The sequence below is a fragment of the Osmia bicornis genome, chromosome 16, assembly GCF_907164935.1.
Source record: "Osmia bicornis bicornis chromosome 16, iOsmBic2.1, whole genome shotgun sequence".
NCBI classification, from domain to species: Eukaryota; Metazoa; Arthropoda; class Insecta; order Hymenoptera; family Megachilidae; genus Osmia; species Osmia bicornis.
Genome location: NC_060231.1, coordinates 5,506,618 through 5,529,148, shown reverse-complemented (window position 1 = coordinate 5,529,148; position 22,531 = coordinate 5,506,618). Strand labels below are relative to the sequence as shown.

The following is a 22,531-nucleotide window of genomic DNA, read 5'->3' as shown; positions in this document are numbered from 1 at the left end:
TAATTGAGAGAATGGTTATTTTATGGAACTGGATATCATGCCGAACGATTTCGACTAAACTATTATTTGGACGCATCATGGCGTCATTATAAATATAAAATAGATTTATTTCTATCCATCATATACGAGAAATATATGGTGCAGCAATAAAAACTGCTCATCTTTACTTGTTCGTTTATTTCGACATTTCAAGATGTATGGACAATTATTACATAATAATTATATATATTTATATATGTATAATGAGAGAGCATTCTCCTCTCGTAACGTTTCCTTTATCGTCCCCGAAAAATTCCCCTTCTCTGTGTCTCTCTCTCACTCATTCTCTCTCTTGCTTACGTTTTCTCTTTCTTTCATTCTTTTCTGCCTCTCGTATTTTTGTTTCCTTCACGATAAAAGAATGAAAAGGTAAAAGTAAGAAAGAAACGGCGTTGATTCGTCGAATCTACGAATGATTTTACGAAACGATTTCTTTTTTTTTTTGTTGGGCGTATCATTTATTAACAATCATCACGTCAATGATTGCAAAACCTTAACCCCCATTTTGTTTCCCTCATTTTCTTTCATCCACGTCTTATTATCATTTAGTGTTTATCGATAAGATTATGATCGTTACCATTTAATCAGTTACAATTACGATAATAACACTAGTGTTTTTTTTTAGTTAGTCTCGCATTTGTCCCGCCTACCCCCACCACGCGGCCACCTACTCCCACCCAGGAACTCTGGTGCCAAATTCAAATACCAAATTACAATTAATTTTGGCGTACGTCGCAGCTGACAATTAGTTTTCTTTTCTAGCGTTTCTTCTTCCACTTTTCTATTACGCTTATCTACTTCCCTACCCACTATTCTCTGTCGATAGAAATATTTTCTCCATCGATCAAAACATGTTTCTTTCTTTTTCCTGAGCCATCTCTCCTTTTCATTCTTTCTCTTGCACACATCACTCTCTTTACGTACTAGATATTTCTCGTAATTAGAGTTTTACTCTTTAGTCCTCGTGAAAAATATTATTTCGGTTTTGTTATTAATTTGTTATTATTTTTTTTTTTCTTCACTTCTACTAACAACGTTCTCTTTTATTTTGGAAATATTTTCTCGTTAATTTATCAATAACTCTCGATGATCGAAGGAGCGATACAATTTTTCGACGTGCAATTTAACAACATACCTCTCAGGACCCTCTTTAAATGCAAATTGAACATTTCTATTAAAGTACTGTTAAGAAGGATCGGGTTAGAGTGCAGAAATGAAATTCGTTTGAAAATTGCAAATCGAAAAATCAGAATAAAAATGCGTACTTATTTTAAAAGTATTACCGGTGTCGCAGAATTAATTTAGTGTCATTGATAAACATCGCAAGGCGAGATACATGTTTCATTTTGTGCAAAAATTCTTTCCTTACAAATCCCTGAATTTCACGTTCGATAAATGAAGAAAAGAAGTTGATTTAAAGAAAGAGAAAAATAAAAATGAAGAATAATTAATTAAAAAGTAATGAATTAAAAAAAGAAGAAAGGGCTTGTTTCAAAAAATGGCTCTAGAAATTTCGTTCCTTTCTTCGAAACACCCTAGGGAAACTTAACTTCTGGTGAATCTGATTGGGGAAAAAGAACCGCGAAGAATGAACAAGTTTCAACGGAATCACTGCTGTAACACTTTAATTCATTATCCTAGTCCATTATAATTACAGTGAACTCTCGCTATATTGCCGGTTCCGGGGCTGCAGAAGCGAAAAATTGAGAAACGGCAATATAGAAAATGCCCCTTCCGTATGATGGTTGACATACTGCGACGGCATGCGTGGATCCACGCGAAGGGGAACTAGCTCGACCGGCAGTATAACGAGGGGCAATATAGCGAGAGTTTACTGCAGTTTCCAGCCTCGTTACAATTTACAGAAATTTATCATGCGTGAATTTTTCTTTGGTAAAATCGTCGAAATTAATTTTTAATTGTAAAAAAAAATTAAACGTTTTGGAATTCTTTATATTTTAACTTACGATTGAACATTATAAATACAAAACTTCCTATTTTTGGCTTAATTGTAAAATTTGAGTTCGACTCAATTTACTCGTTAAATAAAAATGAATGATTCCCCAATCGTATTGTTTTGTACGAACTAGTACGTTTCTCTATTTTGACTAGAAATTCTATATACGTACTTAATTTATACATAATTACGGCTACTACATATAGGAATACTTAATTAATTATAATCAATACCCCTAAGATTTATATATATTAACTTTTACAGTAATATGGCAACGGCGGTGACGGTAATACTATTTTATTATTTTTTTTTTTTCATTTATCCCCTAGATTCAACTAACGATATAAAAATAATTCACAAAATCGGCATATATAAAAAAGAAACACAGGGGAAACTTAAAATCCCTTCGTCTAGTGTTCGCGATTAAAAAAAAAAAGAAAAACAAAAAGGAAAAGAGTAGCGAAAAAATTCTTTTTGGCCTTTTCAATATAGGAAATCCTATTCATAATTCGGATTAATTGTTATTCTCAAGATTTTTGTTTTTTACATTTTAATTATTGTTCTACGATTCTTTGGTTCTTTTTGGTCGATCACTCTTCTCTGTATTTAATTTTTACATTACAGTAGCAGTGGAATTGCAACTGCAATTATTTAAAAAAAAGAAAAGAATTCTTTAAATGCTTCACATCTTAATAAACCACACTACACACAAATAGAAAATTTATAGTATTAAGAAAAATTTGTTAGTTAAAAAATTGAATAAAGTACCTTTGGCAAAGTTTCTTAAAAAAATTAAGGTGGTTAAAGTATACACTTTTCAACCACAATTGCAATCCCATGACAGAGAGCAAGCTGTTTATAAAAACTGAATAGGAAAATTAGATGTGCGTTAATTATTTATAAATAATGGGAACAAACGGAAAACTGCATTTGCTTGTGGAATGTTTCAATCGTAGCTGTTCAACTTCACTGATGTTCCTTTTTAGAGCCAGCAAAGATTCATTAAATAAAAAACAAATCCTCCAGAGAAATGTCCAAAACATAATTATTAAGGTCAACTAAATGATTTGAAATTTGGAAATTCAAGGATCCTAGTGTATTCACAGTGGAACCTTTTCCCTTTTCTTTTTTCCTCATGATATAAAGATTTCAAAGTATATGTTATTATATAGATTCTGTACATGTGTGTTATTTTCTATTACTGTGCGATAATGTGCGTACAGTGTACGAATGTGCATTTCATGAATCAGTAAAAGAAATTAATCAGAAATCTTCTTTCAGACATACTTGTACCCTGAATTTTCTTCAGTCGGAAAGCTTGAAATTGCTCCAACCTTTTAAGCTCGCGAAGCTTCTTAATATTTCAGTCATCAGAATTGATTGAACAGAAATGTTTCCAAAGCGGGTTGAATGAAAATTTCATGAGACCTTTGGGCGCATCGAGGCACGGCAATCTTTTATGCTTTCACCGTTCTGTTCTTCTCATTAATTTTGAAATTTTTTTTATACGTTTCTTATACTGTCTCTGCTTCAGTCTTCCAATCTAAAAGGAGCTGATCATAAACTTAACGTTATCTTAACAACCGTCGACGAATTTATGAATTCTCCAGTTGAAAACATAAATGTAATAAGTAAAAATATACTTTGTGCGTGACTGATATGATTAGCAATAAACATATTGTACATTAAATAAAGCTAAAACGTTGAATGATATTGTTACGATATAAGTAAGAAAGAAAACTATATATTATGTTGTAAATTGTCCGTATGATACTCCCAGGTAGAAAATTAGTAATTGCTGTTTTGTGCAAATATTCATTTTAATTGAAATAAATTTTAAAGGACAAACGGTAAATATGAATGAATTAAAGTAGCAGCTATGAAGACAGCCTTTTATTTGTGCTAGATATGTGTGCTGACTTTGTTTTATTTTGCTTAAGTTCCTTTATATTTGAGAATGTCCTATTTCAATAAAAAAAATTACTTTAGTTCAATTTTCTACCTGGGTAAAGAGTTTATCATGTCTCAATGAATCTCTTCTTCTTAATTTACAGTAAAACCAGATGAAGGACCTCGTGATCCAAATGTGTTGTGTGATTGGTCTTTGTGCAATTCATGAAAAATCTAGATCAACCATTGCGAATCCCCTTTCGATATTTTCCTTAAGTTTCTGTCCACGATTCTCAGAGGATCAAGTTGTTGTTCTTCTTCTCTTGAATTATCAAAGAAACTTGCATATCAATTCTTTCAGTTTGTTAAATTATAAATACATTAAAAATATATTGGCTTCAGTCTTGAAGCAACTTGAAACAATAGTCACTTCAAATGTTTAAATAAAAGTTGATTGTCATTGAATATTATTATAATTCCCAGAATCTGTCTTTATGGATAATACATCAGTCAGATTCTATTAATTAACATCAGAATTAAACCTTTCCAAGTATGTTAATTCTATAAATCACAACCAATTGAATCCTACTGATTAGTTCAGTATTCAGGAAAAGTGGAAACAACACTAAATCCTCCTCAATCAGTATCCCTCATTTACGTATAGAATGTTTCTTCAATAATGAATCAATTTTAGGATTGAATTCGCCCCTTAAACAGGTCATGGATCTACATGACCTGAAACATTGAATTCATCTCCAACTGAACGCCATTAATAAAGAAGCACTCTCAATGCTGCCCACAGCTGAAATCTCTTACAATCTGCTATTAGTTCAACGACTATTCAAAAATCAATTGATACTCACTGATATTTATCTTGCAATCTTCTATCAGTGCCCATAGGGAACAGCCTACAGTGCAGAGTTCAGCTTGGACAGCACTGTTATAAATTTCAGGTTCCGCTTCCACTTAATTACCATGAGAGGAAAAAAATCGAAAGGGTCGCACGAGAGGGTGTTTGATTAAAAAAAAAGAATAGAATCGAGAAGGTATCCGCAGGTGGTCGGTAGTAGTAGCTAGCGGTGGTACATAGGTGTATATCTTGCTCTCTCTCCCTTTCGCTCATTCTCTTTCACTCTCTCTCTCCCCCTCTGTCACTCTTTCACTCAGTCTCTCACTCTCACACGCTCCCTCGCTCTCGCAATACATGTCTGTCGTGTTCATATGTGTGAGTGTGAGTGTGAATGTGTGTCGGTCGATCGAGTCCGCGACGGGAATATTTATCCTAATAGAGACCGCAGCCACGGAGATTATTGGCGATAATGACATCTGTGACTGCGTCGAACACGAATTGAATGTTGTTTGTATCAGTGGCGCAAGTCATGTGGCAGTAGATCTCTTTAGTGGTTGACTTGTTCTTCGCTTCGAACTGCGCCTGGATGTACGCGGCGGCCTCACCGTATTCCTGCGCCCCTGTTGAAAACCACAGACATATTTGTTAGTTGAGGACATTTAACTGTTTAATTGGGATACAGTCTGGAGCAGAGGAGTCTTCCTTAAAGAAAAATTTGAAGTATGCCAAGGAGGTTCTACTATTTGTATTTAGATTCTGAGTTCTTCCACAATCAAGAGCAAATGATGGAAGATTCCTTCCTTCACTTTTACTCTCAGCCATAGGTAGTCTACTTGCTATTATATTTGGGTGTAATGTAGAATGAGAATAAGAATATAGGAAGGAACCTACACCATATAGAGCCTTCATTTTTGGGAGAGCTGAACTAAATCCAGGAAGAGCCTAGGGAGATCCCCAGGAGTATCCAGGGCCCAGGGAGAGCACAGGGAGAGCCTAACTTCCCACTTAATTAAATTCATAAAATGACACACCAAAGGGTTAAATTTGGAAATAATCAATTATTTCATAACAAACCAAAAGTAAACAAAGATCTCCTTCTCTGTGAAGACAGAATCTGTGTTATTTGGAAATAATGACTACACAGATTGAAAAGTTGGAAGATGGATGACACGTGATGAGGAATACGCATTTAGATCATGGTGTATCTGAAACAGGAGGATGTAGATTTCTTGTGGATCGTGAAGGAATCCCAAGGACGGTAACAGACTACGAACTTTTTATAACAATGAGAACTTTCTGCGTCTATTTTTACACCGTACGTTACATTCGATCGTTATGAACAGATGACGCTCCCATTTACCGGGTCTCGTTATTTGGAGATTGAATGTTTTAAATTCTGTTTGCTGGAGGGAAAATATACAAGGTGATCTGAGAAACGAACGATCGATGGATCCTTACCAGCATATTCAGGGAAACAAATAGTGAGCGGAGACTTGCGAATCTTCTCTTCGAAAAGATCCTTCTTGTTCAGGAAAAGGATGATCGAGGTGTCGGTGAACCATTTGTTATTGCAAATCGAGTCGAACAATTTCAAGCTCTCTTGCATTCGATTCTGTAACAAACAATTAACATCATTATGAAAAATTATTTAATGTCCACCTAAAATCACAGTAGCATCATTTGTTTATAAATTCAAAATTACTGAACTTTATTATATAGAAAGTAAAGATTAGATGTTGTAATGTCTGAGTTGAAAAATAACGAGTAAATCATTCTACAGAGGTGAAGAATGCGAGGGGTTAATCGATGAGGTCGTCCCAGCAGGAGAACTGGTTAATTTTCAACAATTGCAGCCTGCCATGTATTCTTCCCACGTTGGATTGTCAATTGACTTATACATACATAAACAATAAAAGTATTCATCCATGAGAGATGTTACTACGTTACAATATTAATAAACAAAAATTGCTTTATAATATTATTAATATTCATTGATCATTAAGGGTCAGATTTGACTCTGCTCTCTAAATTCCTGAGGTGTATAACACTTTGTTATTCTATAGTTAAGATTTCGCTGGTTTCTTGGATTACTCCATTGTCACAAATTCCACAACCATGACGGATCATATATCTCTTTATACAGAGATACATCATAATAATATAATCTTCATAGAGTAGAAGACTATGAAGAATTCTCCACAGTCTTATCTAAAAATAAATAAATATTCACCGTCGTTTCATCTTCGTGGAGAACTTGATCGTATTCGGACATCGCAACGCAAAATATAATCGCTGTGACATCCTCAAAGCAGTGGATCCATTTTTTACGTTCGCTTCTTTGACCGCCCACGTCAAACAATCTGTAACAATCAAAAATAAATGTTCGTTAATAAATGAATGAATGATTTTGCGAAGATTATACGCCGGGCATACACGGGGGCACGCGGGCACTCGGGAACCCTACGGGCAATTTCGAGTGCACACTTAAAAAGTCATAGGATACATGCTTCCTTGAATAAAATTTAATTAATCATAAATTGTTTAAATTATATAGCTTTGTTTACTTGATTATTTTGCACAGAATTCTTTTTTTAAGGTCTATGATATTTTAGTAAGTATTCTGACTTTTGAACGAAGGTGTATACCGTAGAGTGATTAATATCTTGAAAGTTTAGACTGTCAGAACTAATGGATGTTCTCTGAATAGAAATGATTTATTTCAGTCCACGTCGGCCGAGTAGTAACACAATTCGCTTCAAGCACTTATTCTCATTCACAATTTGCAATTTAGTAGTGTATAATCATGAGCTCACTATTGTAGTTTCGTAAGATTAATTCAATAAAGTTTAGTGCATTAAACACGATTTAAATTTATTATCTAACAGATGAATAATGGTTAAGAAAATAATTAATTTCTATAAGATTAACAATAATTAAGTGATTGAACCAAGATTTAATTTTTTATCAAGATAATTAAATCACAAAATTTGTAAACTAAAAATAGATGATTCTTTTAATTACTATCAATGGAAGAAATGAAATTTTCTATAATCTTTTTTGGCAGCTAATGTTTGTAGATTTTTCGTTACAGGATGTTAACACGACTAAACTAAACTACGCTATCACTAGAGTACAAGATAAAGATATGGAAAACAGTTTCCCGTCTGTTAAGATATCCTAATGTGTCTAAAATGATAAAATTTGATAAAATTGCACCTGTATTTGTACGAATCTTTGATTGCAAACCTCGAGTGAAAACAAAAATCACTTTCTTTTTCATTTCTTTACAACAAAATCGAATAGTTTTGTCAAAACATGAATTAACTAATTAAAAATATCGCAATAAATCGTTAATATACATTGCTTTCCAAGACGCACCTGTTGCGTCTCTACTTCAACTGGATAAGTATTGCGTGACGCACCTGATGCGTCGCCCGCTTAAAATGGATATATTTAATATAAAATAATTTTGAACTTACTTGAAATTAAGATTCTTAAAGGAAAAGTGGACTTCGACTATGCCCGTTGTTTTAACACGAGTCCTTAAAATATCCTGCTCTGTGGGCTGATAATCCCTTGCTCCTAATCGGTCCAGGTCATCCAAGAAACTAGAATTTCAAAAAAACATAAAAATTTTAAATCATGTACTTGTTAAACACCAATTAATAGATGTTAATTTTAAAATTCCAACAATGTAAATGGCAATTTTCTGATTTTTCGTTTATAAGATGTTTCTAGGGACTTTTGGCACACCCGGTATAAAGCATTCCTAGGGATCCCTAGAAGGTAAATGACATTTTAGATTGAGGTGGTAATCGAGGTCGGTATCGATCGATCTTCACCACTCGTGATTCGCCATTCATTGCCAAAGTTGGATGCACCTGTAGCTTCCAGAAACACTTTCGTCTTATCGCAATGCGTGGGCTTTATATTGCTTTTCATAGTTCCTGTAACCAAATGATCACTAACAGGTGTCCACCTAACTCAGTACATACTCTGTAAAAATTCATTTATATGCATGTTATATTGAATTTAGATTTTCAAACACAAATCATCTTTATCGATAATGATACTGATAAGGAATAACCAGGAAATAAAGGTTACGTTTCTAAGAAATTTCTTATTTACACAATAAAATACACATACTGTACGTGTGGGGTATAGCTTGGGCTTATCACCAGTTGCTTTCTAAGAGCATCGTATATCATATGCTTTTTAGTTATAGCGTTTACGATTATTCCTTATATCGGGGAAATATACCGGGTGGCTGAAAAGAATTTCAAAGTAACAAAATTGAAAATAATTTACTGATCAAATTGTGCTAATGGAAGGGAGAAGGACAAATATAAGTGTATTAATAAATTGTACATTAATAAAAAGGCATAGAGTAAATTCTTAAATTATAGTAATAAAGGGGTCAAATTTGACCGTCCTATTGTATTTGAACCTAAAAAAATATCTTTATTACATTTATTTAAAAAATCAATTATTATACATATAACTAGGGTTAGTTCTCTTGGACACGATGGATAGGTTCAGCCTCATTTCCATGAAAAGTACCATCTGTCAAAATTTCACCGCCCTCTTACTCAATTTCGTCACTTCAACTCTACTTCTCCAAGCCACTTCTTTCTCGTTTCTCTAGCTAATTATGAAGTGTCCAATTATTAAGAATTTCCCAACGAGATAGTGGGGTTTTCTTTCCATTATCCCTCCCACTGTTGCCCACCAATCCTCCAGCTTCTCTTCATTCTCGTGTACCCCTATATTTTGTTGTTCTTCTCGGCGTACCGAAAAAGCGTTAACAGAATGAAAAGGGAAACAATTGGGGGTTAGAGAGGAGGGTGAAAACGAGCGAATGGTGGGAGGGAGGGGTTGATGCCGGCAGCCATTTTAGGCCACGTGACAGGGGCGTGGCGTGACGTCATCGGCGATCAATACGCGGCTAAACCTAAATAAGAGAAAAGGAAACGGGGGAAAAACCGGGAAGGAATGCTCAAAATCCCCTGGAAATTTCTTTCCTCTTTGTCCACGTTTTATCGTCCATACGTTCGCACGAAATTAGGTTAGGTTAGGTTAGATTCATTCGAAAGCATAATTAAATTCGTACAATCTTAAAACATCATAGATCCATTCTTTTTAAATACATTGTTTTACAATGATAAAGATTATTATTAATTAATAAAAAAGAAAGAATAATTCAAGGTTTTCTATTTTAAATTGAAAAATTGAAAATATACACTTTATGTTTATTATGCGACTGAAATAAGAGGAAATTGGATAATGAAATGGTGGAGGAAGTTAAATTGAAGATTCTTAAGCAAACTGTAATTAATTTCTTAGATGCTGGCAGACCTTGGCCACTGAATATGAATGAAGGTTCAAAAGGTTGAGAGTTTCTATTAGATTTGGACGTATTCCAAATTCGGGGGTGGAGGCAGTAAGGACTTTGGCAAGCCCTCCTCTGGGTTAAGTTTATTTGTAAATAAATGTATATAATAAATCGTGTCAATGATCTCAACCTTCAACTAATTACTTCAAAAAAAAATTATTAATTGTTATTAATTATCTATCCTAATTTTCTCAAAGATTTTTGGTAAAGTGAAATAAAAGTTGATGCTCGGAGACACATTTTAGTAAAACCGAAAAAAGTACGAGGCTTCTTGAAGGTGAAGATGCCGAATCGATTTCTTTAGAAGTTTAATGTGACCCTCTTCGTGTTTGGACTGCCTTCGAGCTAGTCGGTTTTGCATTATGCCAAAAAAAGAAAGTGTCTTTGATAGAATTTTTTTTTAATTTATATTTATGTCTTTCATATGTTGGTAGTCTATGGTCCCCATGGTACTTGAAGTGTTAGGTATTTTAATTAGTAAAATTTTAATTAACTGACTTACTATTTTGCAGAGTCGTTGAGTTGGTACTCGTTGCTCCTTCCAAAGCATTCCTGGACCCCGTTATCAGCCCAGAGCCTCTTCATTGCAGCTAAAAGTTCCTCGCTAAATGGTTCCGTGTCTTCCATTCTCTGGATCACATCGAACACCATTTTCGCGTCCGTCTGAAAAAAAGAACCGATCAGATGTGTTATTCCCAATAAAAGTGATCAGATTGAGAGACACTGATTCAAGAACTCGGATCAATCGGCACTCGAGGCAACCCCTTGTGCCCGTTGTTTTCAAGACAGGGGCTCGTTATTGGTTCTAAGGTAAACGATGGAGCCACGATCGGTAAATATACCGAGGAGGGTGCTTCAGAAATCGTCTTCAAAGATACTCATCGATCGCTTAAATGTTCATCTTTATATAGATGGCATTTAATTTTTAATATATATGGAAGGTTTAAAAAACAAAAAAGAAATATAATTTATTAAGCAATTGTTGATAAATTTTCATTTGATCTTCCTTCAATTATCGATCTTCCTTTTGTTATAGGAATTTGAAAGACCTTTGATATATGCTGAGGATTAAGACTTGGGACCTTTATTGTCCACTATCCTTACAGGGAGCTTCAATGGTGATTAAATCCCATAAGAAAGACTGATTCTTTTAATATTGCCAAGAACTTGGAATTTAAAAACCTTATCTTCCTTTTATATTGAAGAATAAGAACTGTATACATGGTACCAATTTTTAAATATTATATTAGGAGGTACCAAGATTAATTTCTTTTTTTTTAAACTTACCTCTCGTTCATTGGTCGAAAAGCTGATGCCCAAAGTTGGCATCGCTCTTAGAATAGCGACTAGAGATTGTATCGTGTTGCTATACACTACGGGCCTGTACTGCTTGAAGTCTTCAGGTGTAAATCCACTTTCATGGATAATTCTGAAGAAAAAAAAAAATAAACAATCTCGTCAGTGTTATCAATAATATTATAAATTAAAAAATTTATAATTGAACTATAGTCGTCGATGGTAGTGAAAGGATTAAAATTCATAATTTTGCTATCATTATTTCTTAAATTCTTTGAATCTATAAAATTAAACGTTAAAGTTTCAATTTGTAATTTAAGGTTTCGGATTTCTAATTTATAATACAAAAAAAATTGATTGTTCGTTAACACATTGTTAATCAATGGTCCAAGAATGATGTCTGTAAGTGAACACGAGGTGCTTTGTCCATAGCACACCATGAATGGAACCATTGACGAGAAAACAAGATTTCAAACATGTTTTACTGGCAACCAGTCTTTCAACATGGAAACTATCGATTTTTCGAGGTGAACAACCCTTAGGATGTTAAGAGACAATGGTGCTACTTGGCAACGATTATTGCTGAACAATCAATTACAAGTGATAATTACATTACTTTGATTGAAATATTAAAATCTCATTCTTAGACCAGTTCTGATAAAATATTTCTAAATAAATTTTAAAAAATCGTTAGGGCTTACTTCATTTGTTTAACGATGGTACTTTTCCCAGACTCACCGGCACCTGAAACACAAAGAAATGAAATTTAATTACAAGGATTTAAAAATTTAACACTCGTCATTTGCATTCAACTATTTTAACACCCTGTGTATCTAATTTGTTAAATATGTTAATTAAAGTTTGCAATATTAAGTACACTTTATTTGAAACACCCTGTACATTTTTAACAAGCTTCCTATCATAAACTTTTCCATATCTACACACCCCGAGAATGATTCATGGATACGTTAATAAATAATAATAATAATTTTCCATGTTAAAACAAAAAATAAATAATTACTTCTACCAAAAAATCATTAATCTCGATAAAAATCTCTACTGCCGCACACTCGATATCGAAAAATCCGATCACGCGATGTCGCGGGCTAAATGGTCAAGATTTAAACGTTGCGGCACACAGCGACCGGGCCGCATCTTAGATTCAGCAGTAAAGGTTGGATTGGTTAAAAATAATGATTAATAATTTGAACACCCGGTATATAACGAGGAACGTGAACGACACGTGGTACTTAGGGGACGAGGTAATAAAAAAAGGAATCGTCCCATAAATTATAATTTTGGAGGAAGACAAGTGAAAAAGATGCGCGAAACGGAAAAAGCTCCGCTCCCGAGGACGGAAGCATGGGACCGGAAATGACGTGGCACACTGTGCCAGCGGAACTTGTTTTCCTGCTTATGGGTGGCGGGTCTCCCCCTCTTTTAAAAAGCTCTTTCATCCCGAACCGTGTGCCTACCACGTTCTACTTCTATCGATCTGCTGGTACGGTTGGATTCTACTTCGTCAAGTTGGCCATTACACCCGACTTCCGTCGCGTTTTTTTATCGCATGTCACTTACATAGCTTAACCCTTCTCTAATAAATTCATGCCAATCGATCGGTTATCTATCCTTCGTGCTCGTTTCTATGATCGAAATCGTTGCTAATGCCCGTTCAAGGGTTTTAATCGTTATAGATTAAGATTTCATAGCGAGAGTCTTGTTCCATTTGGGGATCACGAGGCATTTGTTGCATGTCACTGATGGTGGTAATGATTGACATGTTCTGTAAGAGGCATATCATTATAAATATTATTATTATGATTTATTATTTTATTAAGGTCCTTTTTGATTTGTAAAACTTAATCCACTTGCTGCATATCACTTATTATGTTAATGACTGACATGCTTTGTAAGAGACATGTCACTGATCTATTAGGTTGCTGCATATCAAATGGCAAATTTTGAAACACAGAAAGTCTGACATGATTTGATAACATAAAATTGATACAAAATGGCACTTGTGGCATATCAATTTAAAGCTCGAAGTTTAAGGAAAATGGCTGCATAACAGTCCCATCGATATTTTTAACACAAAATGGCAGATAATGTTTGATTTTGAAACGTATAAAGTTTAATATGAATTGATGACATAAAAGTACCATAAAATACCACTTATGGCATATCAAATCAAAGCTTAAAGCTTCAGGAATATAGCTGCATACAGGTTTCGTTAATATTTCCAACACGAAATGGCTGGTTTTTCGAAATAAGATTCAATATTTTTCCTTGCTATTTCCTTATGGTATCTTTAATTATTAATACCAATTACCATAATCAATTTTTATTACTGATATTCGTATCATCGTCGTAATGAAAATCATCTGGTTGTTCCTATCCCTCGGTTGTTATCACCATCGATCAGTCGTCATCGGTATTTTATCGATGGCAATGATTTAACACCCATTCAAATTAGCGAATGATATACGGGTTAAAGTAAAGAACGAACGTTTGCGTTTCCCGCAGCATAAATGGGATGAAAATACTCGTGGAAGACGCAAGCAAAAGGGATGACGTCATTGGTAACACCAATAAACAGAACCCAGATTTCCCTCGAATAATCTCGACTTTAAATGTCGACCAGAAAACCAGAAACTCTTTGTCTCTGCTTCAATTGGACATAAAATTTTCTGAAAAATCTTGATATTCCAGACTAAAGGTAGTGGTTAATTTTACCTCTCTGTCAGATTACTAAAGCTTAATCATATGTAAATAAAAATGAGTATTAATTATTAAGATACCATAATAATAAACATTACATTGGCAAGTGAAAATATTGCAAATAATTCTTTTCATAAATTAACTTAATTAATTTAAGCATTAATAAAACAATTATATAAAAGGGAAAATTATTTTTCAGTCTCTTAATAATCATATTTTTGTTCGAGTACCATTAAGCTTGAAAAATTCAAGTAGATTAATTTTCTGAAAAATTGATTTCTCAATGGCGAGAAAGGTAATAATGGTAATACAATAGAATGGAACTTGTCGATATGCAGACGCACGTTCGCGTTAATAATTGCTAATTTCACGCTAATTATGATGGAGTTCATTAATTTGAAGTCACGATCAGAAGAGTCATTAAAAACAAACAGTACATCGAACACGTAAATGAAATTTGCGAGAACAACGAGCCAATTAATTAGCTACTTCAATTGTAATGCCCTCTTGAAACTATTTCAACTGTTCGTTAAAAACTGTTTACAAATAATTTACATTTCTCACTTTTAAAATAATAACTTTAAAATTAGATAAAATCCAGGCTCAGACAAAAGTGTTCCGGAAAATTAACAAAAGAAAAATATTTAAAATAACAAAAATTTATTTTTTCTCAACACTAAAATATGCATTTAAATAAAAAATTAATTATGCTAGTTTCTTTCATAGTTATAATTAGAAATGTGCTTTTAAATGGGTACAAATGGCCAGTAAGCTATTACATAATAAACACTTGCCTCCTTAATGGTTTTGTATTCGTTGTTTATATTGTGATCAATTTAACCCATTAAGGCTCGACATCCTACTTATGTAACAGCTACTTTTTCATGTTCAAGTGTATTACTCTCCTATACTACTATTCTAAAAATACTCATTCAATTCTTTTTCTTAAGTTATTTCTTACAGTCACTCTAATTATTATTAAATTTATTAAATTAATTATACCTACTGATAGAAGGTTAATGCCTCCTAATGACTCCTATATTCTTTCCAGGGATGCATATGAAAAAGGATGGGAATGTGGGATTGGTTTCCTATTTTTATTTAGAAAAGCCTAATTCAAATCCTCCCCCTCAAATTGGAGAGTGTAATTTTCAACCCTTACAATGAATATGTACATTAGAAAAAAAATTGTCATATTTGAATAACCTACTTGGCTTGCTAGAAAATTAAGTATCTTTCATTTTTTACTATAGCAGGGGGTGGTTTTGACCCTTCAAAATAAATTTTTGCAAATAAAAAGTCTTGGGACCCCCGTCTACCTGCAAAGTTTCAAGGAAATTGATGGGGGTTATTGACCTACCCCTTTGGTAGATTCCCCATTCAAAACAATAGTCCTAAGCCTACTATGTGTTAAACTTCTTATAGGTCCTCAATGATCCTTAAGCCGAATTTCCATTGGTCAAGTAGCCAGGCTGGTAGCCTTTGTCAGTGGACAGGGTCGATGGAAAAGGGAAGGAGGCTGTCAGGCAGGTTATCCTCCTCACCCCCAGGTACCGGCGCAGCCTCTCCTGGGCCGGCTTGTTGCCCAATGTAAACCTGGCCTAACATCGAGCATGCTAAATACAGAGTGGTTCGAAATGAACTCACCAAGCAGCAACAGCTTGATGTCCTTGGCAGCCTGGATACCATCCTCCTTCAGGTTTTTCTCGATCTGCTTGCTGCGGGCCAAGGCGGCCCGCTCTTCCGCGGACATGGCACAGCCCATCTTGCTACAGGTTGCCTTCACAAACGCCACCACCAACCTCTAATTCTCCCCTACCTCGGAACCGAAACCGTTACTCTACCCTCTTCCTGACCACCGCTCGCGACTCACGTCGCAAGAGTCGTCTCGAGATTTCCTTCACCACCACCGTCGTCCTCCTAGTCACCACCACCCTCCTCCTCCTCCACCACCTCCTTTGCTTCTTCACCGCCACCCTCGGACTGCTCTTCCTCTTCGACGGCGTCGTCTTCGTCTTCGTCTCCTTGTTCGTTACTCGTCAACACCCTCGAGCGACTCCTTGCTTCCGGTGGTTCCTTCTTCACTAGCTCCTTCCCGACGATTGCCGTTTCTCCTTACTAGCGACGGAGACCGCCACCCTGGGACGTGGAAAAGAACCACTCGCGTGCACTAGCTCTGAAACAAGACGGATTTCGAACGTGTTACATTGAGTGCATCCTTGTGTTTCGATGAAGAGATACAGTACCGAGTATGGGAGACCTCTAAGGGAAGGTCCTCGATACTCGTTTTATTGCACATTATTCTTATTGTTAGGCATTACGTTAGTTTAATTACTAAATGAGTCTACTCAAGTTTTCCCCTAGAGCGCCATTTTCCCTAGGGAAGCCTCCTTGCTCGCCACTGTACAGTGCACTACTAGGGCAAATAGCACCATAAAGCAATTTTTTCGGCAAAATTGTAATTAATATTTTTTATTTATTGTATAATATTTAATAATTCAGAATGATATTAATTTTATTTTAAATTAATCTAGTATCAATACCCCTAAAATTATCGTTTCCTCGTTTATTGAAACTCGGAACAATACCCAATGGAGAAATTGAATTTCCAGAATAAAGGTACATTTATCGGGCCAGTGAAAGGAACGTTACGACACAGGACATTTTATTAACAGTTCCAAGATTCAACGTGCTCGTTACGACTCAATTAACGAACAACGAGATGGAAACGCGTGACGACGGTTCATACCAGACGAGAATATTAATAAAGCTATTCATGATTATTTCTGACCGGTCAGGGAACGTGTTTCCCGCGGCTTTGATAAGAAGACCTCCTATCTCGAACCCAAAGCTTTCGATATTGAGTGCGTACTTGGATGCTTCGACGAAGCAGTGATATCAACAGGGCTGAGAGCCAACCGCAATACACGCTGTCGTTACGCTGTGGTTAACACTTTAACCCTTGGGAAACGGACCTTCTATGTTACGATCATTTTGACCCATATTTACATCCAAGTTTAAAAGTTAATTATAGCACTATATACAATTTTATTAATTGCATAAATCAAATTATAATTTAATATTAATAGAATTTCATGACATAAAAGTATCTCAAAATACCACTCATGGTATATCAAATTAAAGGTTAAAGTATGGTAAAAATGGCTACATAAGAATGATAATCAATTGTAATAAACAATAGAATTTTATTACAATGCGCATCAAATGGAAACGTTGAAAGTCTGACACGATTTCATGAGATAAAAGTATCACCGAATACCGAATATGGTGCATCAAATTAAAGCTTAAGGTTCGATAAAAATGGCTGTGCAAAGGTCTCGTTAATATTCGCGATGCAAAATGGCTGGTTCAATAATGAATCGACCAATGCATAACTTACAATTAGTGTTATCCTATTTTCAATTACTCCTAAATCCAAATAACAAAAAGCTTTTCATAATAATTTTTATCAAACCTTAAGCTTTTAATTGATGTACCATAAGTGGTATTTTGTAATACTTTTCTGTCATGAAATCATCGTCAAACTTCAGCATCTGCAGTCTGGTTATAATGATATAAGGGTGCTTCATTTCCGGCTGAATGTTGGCTTAAAATTTCATTTTCGAGGCTTATCGAACAAAGATAAAAAGAGAAAAATGGGTGCATTCGCACGCGACGAACGCATCAATACGTTCAAACAATGTAGCGCCGCTAATTGCAAACGACTTTTATCAGACGAGAGTTCGTTTACACACTCGATAACTTTACATCGCTATGAGTAATTTGTTTGTTACGCCTTAACGATCCGTTCGAACGAGTCTTCCCCTTTTTCCGCGATTCGAGCCTCGCTCTGAAAATAACGAAAATTTTACCATTTTCAGAATTTTTTTTTAACGCCTAAAATTACTTCATTCTTTGAACTTTATTTCATAAAATCCATATCTCGAAGGAATGAAATTAATGGGAAAAGTACAGTTTTGGATTAAAACATTTTTATAAGGCCTTTTCGAGTATTGAACGAAGGAAATGAAAATATTGTCTTAATCTTTGAACCTTGCCCTATAAAAACGATATTTCAAAGACATGAAACGACTTCGAAAATATCTCGAAGAAAAATAAAACTTGCACGCTGCGAGGTGGTAGCGAAGTACCATCAATGCGTCACGAGTCCACTAATGTTAAAATCGGACTATTTCTTAACTTGTTACTGTTGACAGAGTGTTTAACATTTGCTGAAGAAATCTGCTATATTTTGACTGAAGACAAATTTTTAAACAATTCATATTAAGAAAGATATTATATTACATTAAAAATTTGAGTTCATATTCGATGATGGTACTTGTCGACTTGATTTCATGACAGAAAAGTATTATAAAATAACAGTTATGGTATAACAATTTTAAGTTTAAGGTTTCAGGAACATAGCTGCATAAAGGTTTTATGGATATTCTTGATACAAAATGGCTGCTTGCTCGTTATAGTGAATAGTGGCTGATTTAGAGGGGTGTAAAGTTTGATGATGATTTGATGACATAAAAGTATCGCGAAATACCACTTATGGTATATCAATTTAAAGTTTAAGATTTCATAAAAATTAAGTATATTAATTTTTCATATTCCAACTTAAGTATATTAATAAATAATTCGTATGCAATTGTTTATATTTTAATATAATAAAGGAATTTTATGTATACTTTTTATTTTAGCACCCTGTACATCCCTTTGTATAGAGAAATATTCAGTTTTTATGGGACACCGTGTATATTTTAAATCAAACGAAATAAAAAGAAATTAATTTTTTAAAATTAACACAGGCTAATTTTATACGAATTATTTGATCAAAGCTTGATATTGTTCTAAGGATATTTAAAAAACGCCTGTTCCTCGCGAGCTTTCATTAAAACAAACGATAAATAAGAAGGAGACCATAAAACTTACGAGAATACTAAAACTGCAAACTCGTCTATTTTTATCTTCTACTTCAAGTACTTAAATTTCTCTCTTTTTCTTTGAAGAAATGTAGCTTCTTCTTGGAAATCGAATTTTTAAACATCTGTTCAACATATGTACCTCAATTTTATATTAAAACATAAGATACAATTTAAAGAAAAAAGATTAAAATTGATATAATAGATCCTCCATGGCTAATTAATTTTTCAAAATATAAAAAATTTTAGATTTTTCAAAGCTATCAAATTCTTTTATCTAAGGGGGTAGATCTACGTTGTACCTACGGTTTGTCTCACAGAGCGTAGATCTACGGTCTTCGATCACAACTGATGATCTATCAAAGGCGTTTAGAACTCGGGTCGACGAACAGGAGAAAAAAAAACGTGAAAATCTTAGAGTCAAAAATATTCGAAGGTTCCCAGGCTCTCGAAAATAAAATCTATTTTGACATTAGAACGACTGCTCGGATATACTGATCAATGAGAGAATTATGGTGTTCTTAAAAACACCTTAATTCACAATAAAAGTGAACCAACCCATTATTTATTATTTTTTAAAAAATTGATAATTAATTTTTAAATCACAATACAATTTTTTTCCAGTTGTAAATTTTGTTTGGGTCATATAGACCCATTGCAATTAATTATAATATCGATACTGATTTCTGAAAAATTAATTATTAATTTATATTTGATTTTCCTTGGAATCAAATGTTTTCTCTGATCAGCAAACAAAGCACGTTCGTGAAACACCACAAAGATATTAAATTTCATCGTTGAGCCGACCACTATAGTTCGATTAAACAAAGAACAGAAAAGGACAGTGCTGTCACTCCTACGCGCAATCTGGAACGTTTTGAAAATCACTGTATCCCGTGTGCGATTAACCCCGTGCCTTATGGTGACGCAATTCGCACTTCAGTTCCGCCAAATGTGGCTGATATTCAAAGTGCGAATAATATTGCAACATTCTTTATTTATCTTAATATTAACAGCGATAAAAAATTGGTTATGAAAAAAGAAAAATTCTAAGGCAAGAGGTTAACTCGTTAACTTTCGAAGGTTGAAAGTACATTATTTGTACGATAAAATACAAATTTTTGATCGTAGAAGGTATAGGGAAACGTTCCGTATACGCAGGATTGGGTATTAATAGATTAAATATTAACCGCTCTGACCCAACATTTTCCTCGACCAATATTAATTATTATACCTTCCAAAATATTTACAATATTGATTATACTTAGAATAAGTACTTAAATTTCCTATACCAAGGTTTTAGGGAATTTTACAAATAAAAAATGTATGTACTTGTAAGAGAATTTGTATGGTGATAATATATCAATATTGGACCTGGAGTATTGATAAGATGGATAGCCTTAATACATAGTTCCAATAGTCATATTAATACATAAAATTGAAATATTATATATTCGTATCTTAATCGCACTGAAATTACTTAACAATTGCAAAATTCAATTTTAAATATAATATTCATTTTAGCTTAAATTACCCAGCGTGCATCAGAATTAAATGGCTCTTTATATTTCACAATACAATATTAATTTTGTCATCATAGGATATTAAGCAGAATTGATTTTCTGAATCAATGAGATAAGCGAGGCAACGCTGGATAATTTGAGTAAATCAGGGATGAAAAAGAAGGGCGTAAAATTGAGACTCACTGGTGAAGCCACCCCACGTCGTCCGCTAGGTGCCAGGGTAGCTGTCCGTGTCTCCGGGCGCGCACATAGACGCCTCTACCCCGTGGATACTTTCAAAACCCTTTTTACGCACCTACTCCACGTATATCTCACTTGTCTCACTGTGGACGTGCGTGTATCTCTATGTACGTACGCCCGTATCACCTCTCGAATCAATATGACCGGTAGGGATCGAGTGTAACGCGAACCGGCTCCGAAAAATCCCGAACGAACCGTGTCGTGTCGAACCGATTCTCACTGCTTGATACGAAACTAACCGAATGACTTATCCCGGACAACGTTCGAACAGGATACGAAAAGGAAGGACGACGATAATTGTAATTTCTCGTATTTCGATGAACACTGAACGGTCACGTTTGCTCTCTCTCTCTCTCCCTGAACGATAACACGAGCTACGTGTCTCGGTTACTTAGAACCGAGGTTCCGATTTTTTTACAAAGGTTGATCGAGAGAAAAGAGAGAGATCCGAGCGAACGAGCAACTCGAAGCGTTCGAGGAGCTGGACGCGTCCCTGATGGGCTCCGGTACACGACTGAGGCGCCCTCTCGCCCCGCCCCAGAGCCGCAGCGGCGCTCACGACCGCGAGGTTCGACGGGACGTCGATCGATCCACCGACTGACCCCACCACTCGAGCTTTACGGGTTGGTGAGGAGAAATTCAACTGCGCGCAGGCGCGGGACTTGCTTCGAGATTGTCGGCAATCGAAAGCTCTCGCCCGCGAAATCGAAGCGCCGATTTGAATATTTGAAGTTTAACATTCTGTGACATGCGATTTTTTTTAAAACAAGAGACTAGTAATATTTTTTATGACTGCTGAGCTCATAAAATTGAAGTTATTTCTATATGTGTTTAATTTTATAGCGTTTCGCGTTTGGAAAATGGTACTGCTAATGTTATCGATCAGTGAAACTAATAAAGGAGGAAATTGTACTTTTTTATAAAATAAATGCTATGTTTGCTTCTCTTGTTTTGTTAGTAACCCTCAAAACTATTATCTAACAATTTTAAAACTCTCTAAAGAGACCGCCGTTAACTGTGCTGCCGCGCCATCTAGCGGCGAAACACTGAAACTTCAAGTACTCGTGCCACAATGGTAATGAACGTCGGAAACCTGTCGGTATATACCAACTCTTTCGTTACAGTTCAGCACTTCTTGCATAGATGGCGCTGCGGTACTATCTTGGCGGTCTTTTTTAAAAAGGATCTATAACAAACAAATTATAAATCTTTAGTATTTGTAGCTTATATTAAATAAACAAATAATCGAATCCTTCGTTTTCAAAATAAGAACAAGCAATATGATAAGAAATCTTAATATATCTCTATATAAATTATAAACATATCTACACCTACGAAATAAAAAATTTCTATCTAAAATATTCTCAGTAAAATATAGAATCCTTTGACAAGATTGATTACAATGGACTGTCTAATCAAAACACAAATAATACCACTAAATAAAAATTTTTTATAAAAATCCGGGGTTCCTGTTTGAAGTAGAATGATAGAAACAGAATTCAACGAACAATGTCTCCAAATCATACTGTATTATTCGCAAGATACTCATGGCTCTCTACCTATAGTACAGAAAACGTTTAACACTAAAAATTGTCAAATTTTTTTTTCTTCTTCATTGATCTTCGTTTCGAATCAATGAATTTTCACACTCTCCCTTTCTCTCTATTGCACAATCTCTCCCTCTCTGTCACTCGTGTC

General features: G+C 34.7%; 1 protein-coding gene across 1 annotated transcript; it reads right to left on the bottom strand.

Annotated features, from left to right (window-relative positions):
- Nucleotides 1–157: 157 nt before the first annotated feature.
- LOC114871500 (guanine nucleotide-binding protein G(o) subunit alpha) lies at nt 158–21,413 on the bottom strand. The gene is made up of 9 exons (XM_029177469.2): nt 20,777–21,413; nt 15,790–16,318; nt 12,126–12,168; nt 11,416–11,557; nt 10,631–10,791; nt 8,216–8,344; nt 6,967–7,096; nt 6,195–6,348; nt 158–5,356 (listed from the first exon to the last, which is right to left on the bottom strand). Exons 2-9 carry the CDS (start codon nt 15,905–15,907, stop codon nt 5,169–5,171), a joined length of 1,065 nt encoding a protein of 354 aa, XP_029033302.1. The 5' UTR covers nt 15,908–16,318; nt 20,777–21,413; the 3' UTR covers nt 158–5,168.
- Nucleotides 21,414–22,531: the final 1,118 nt, after the last annotated feature.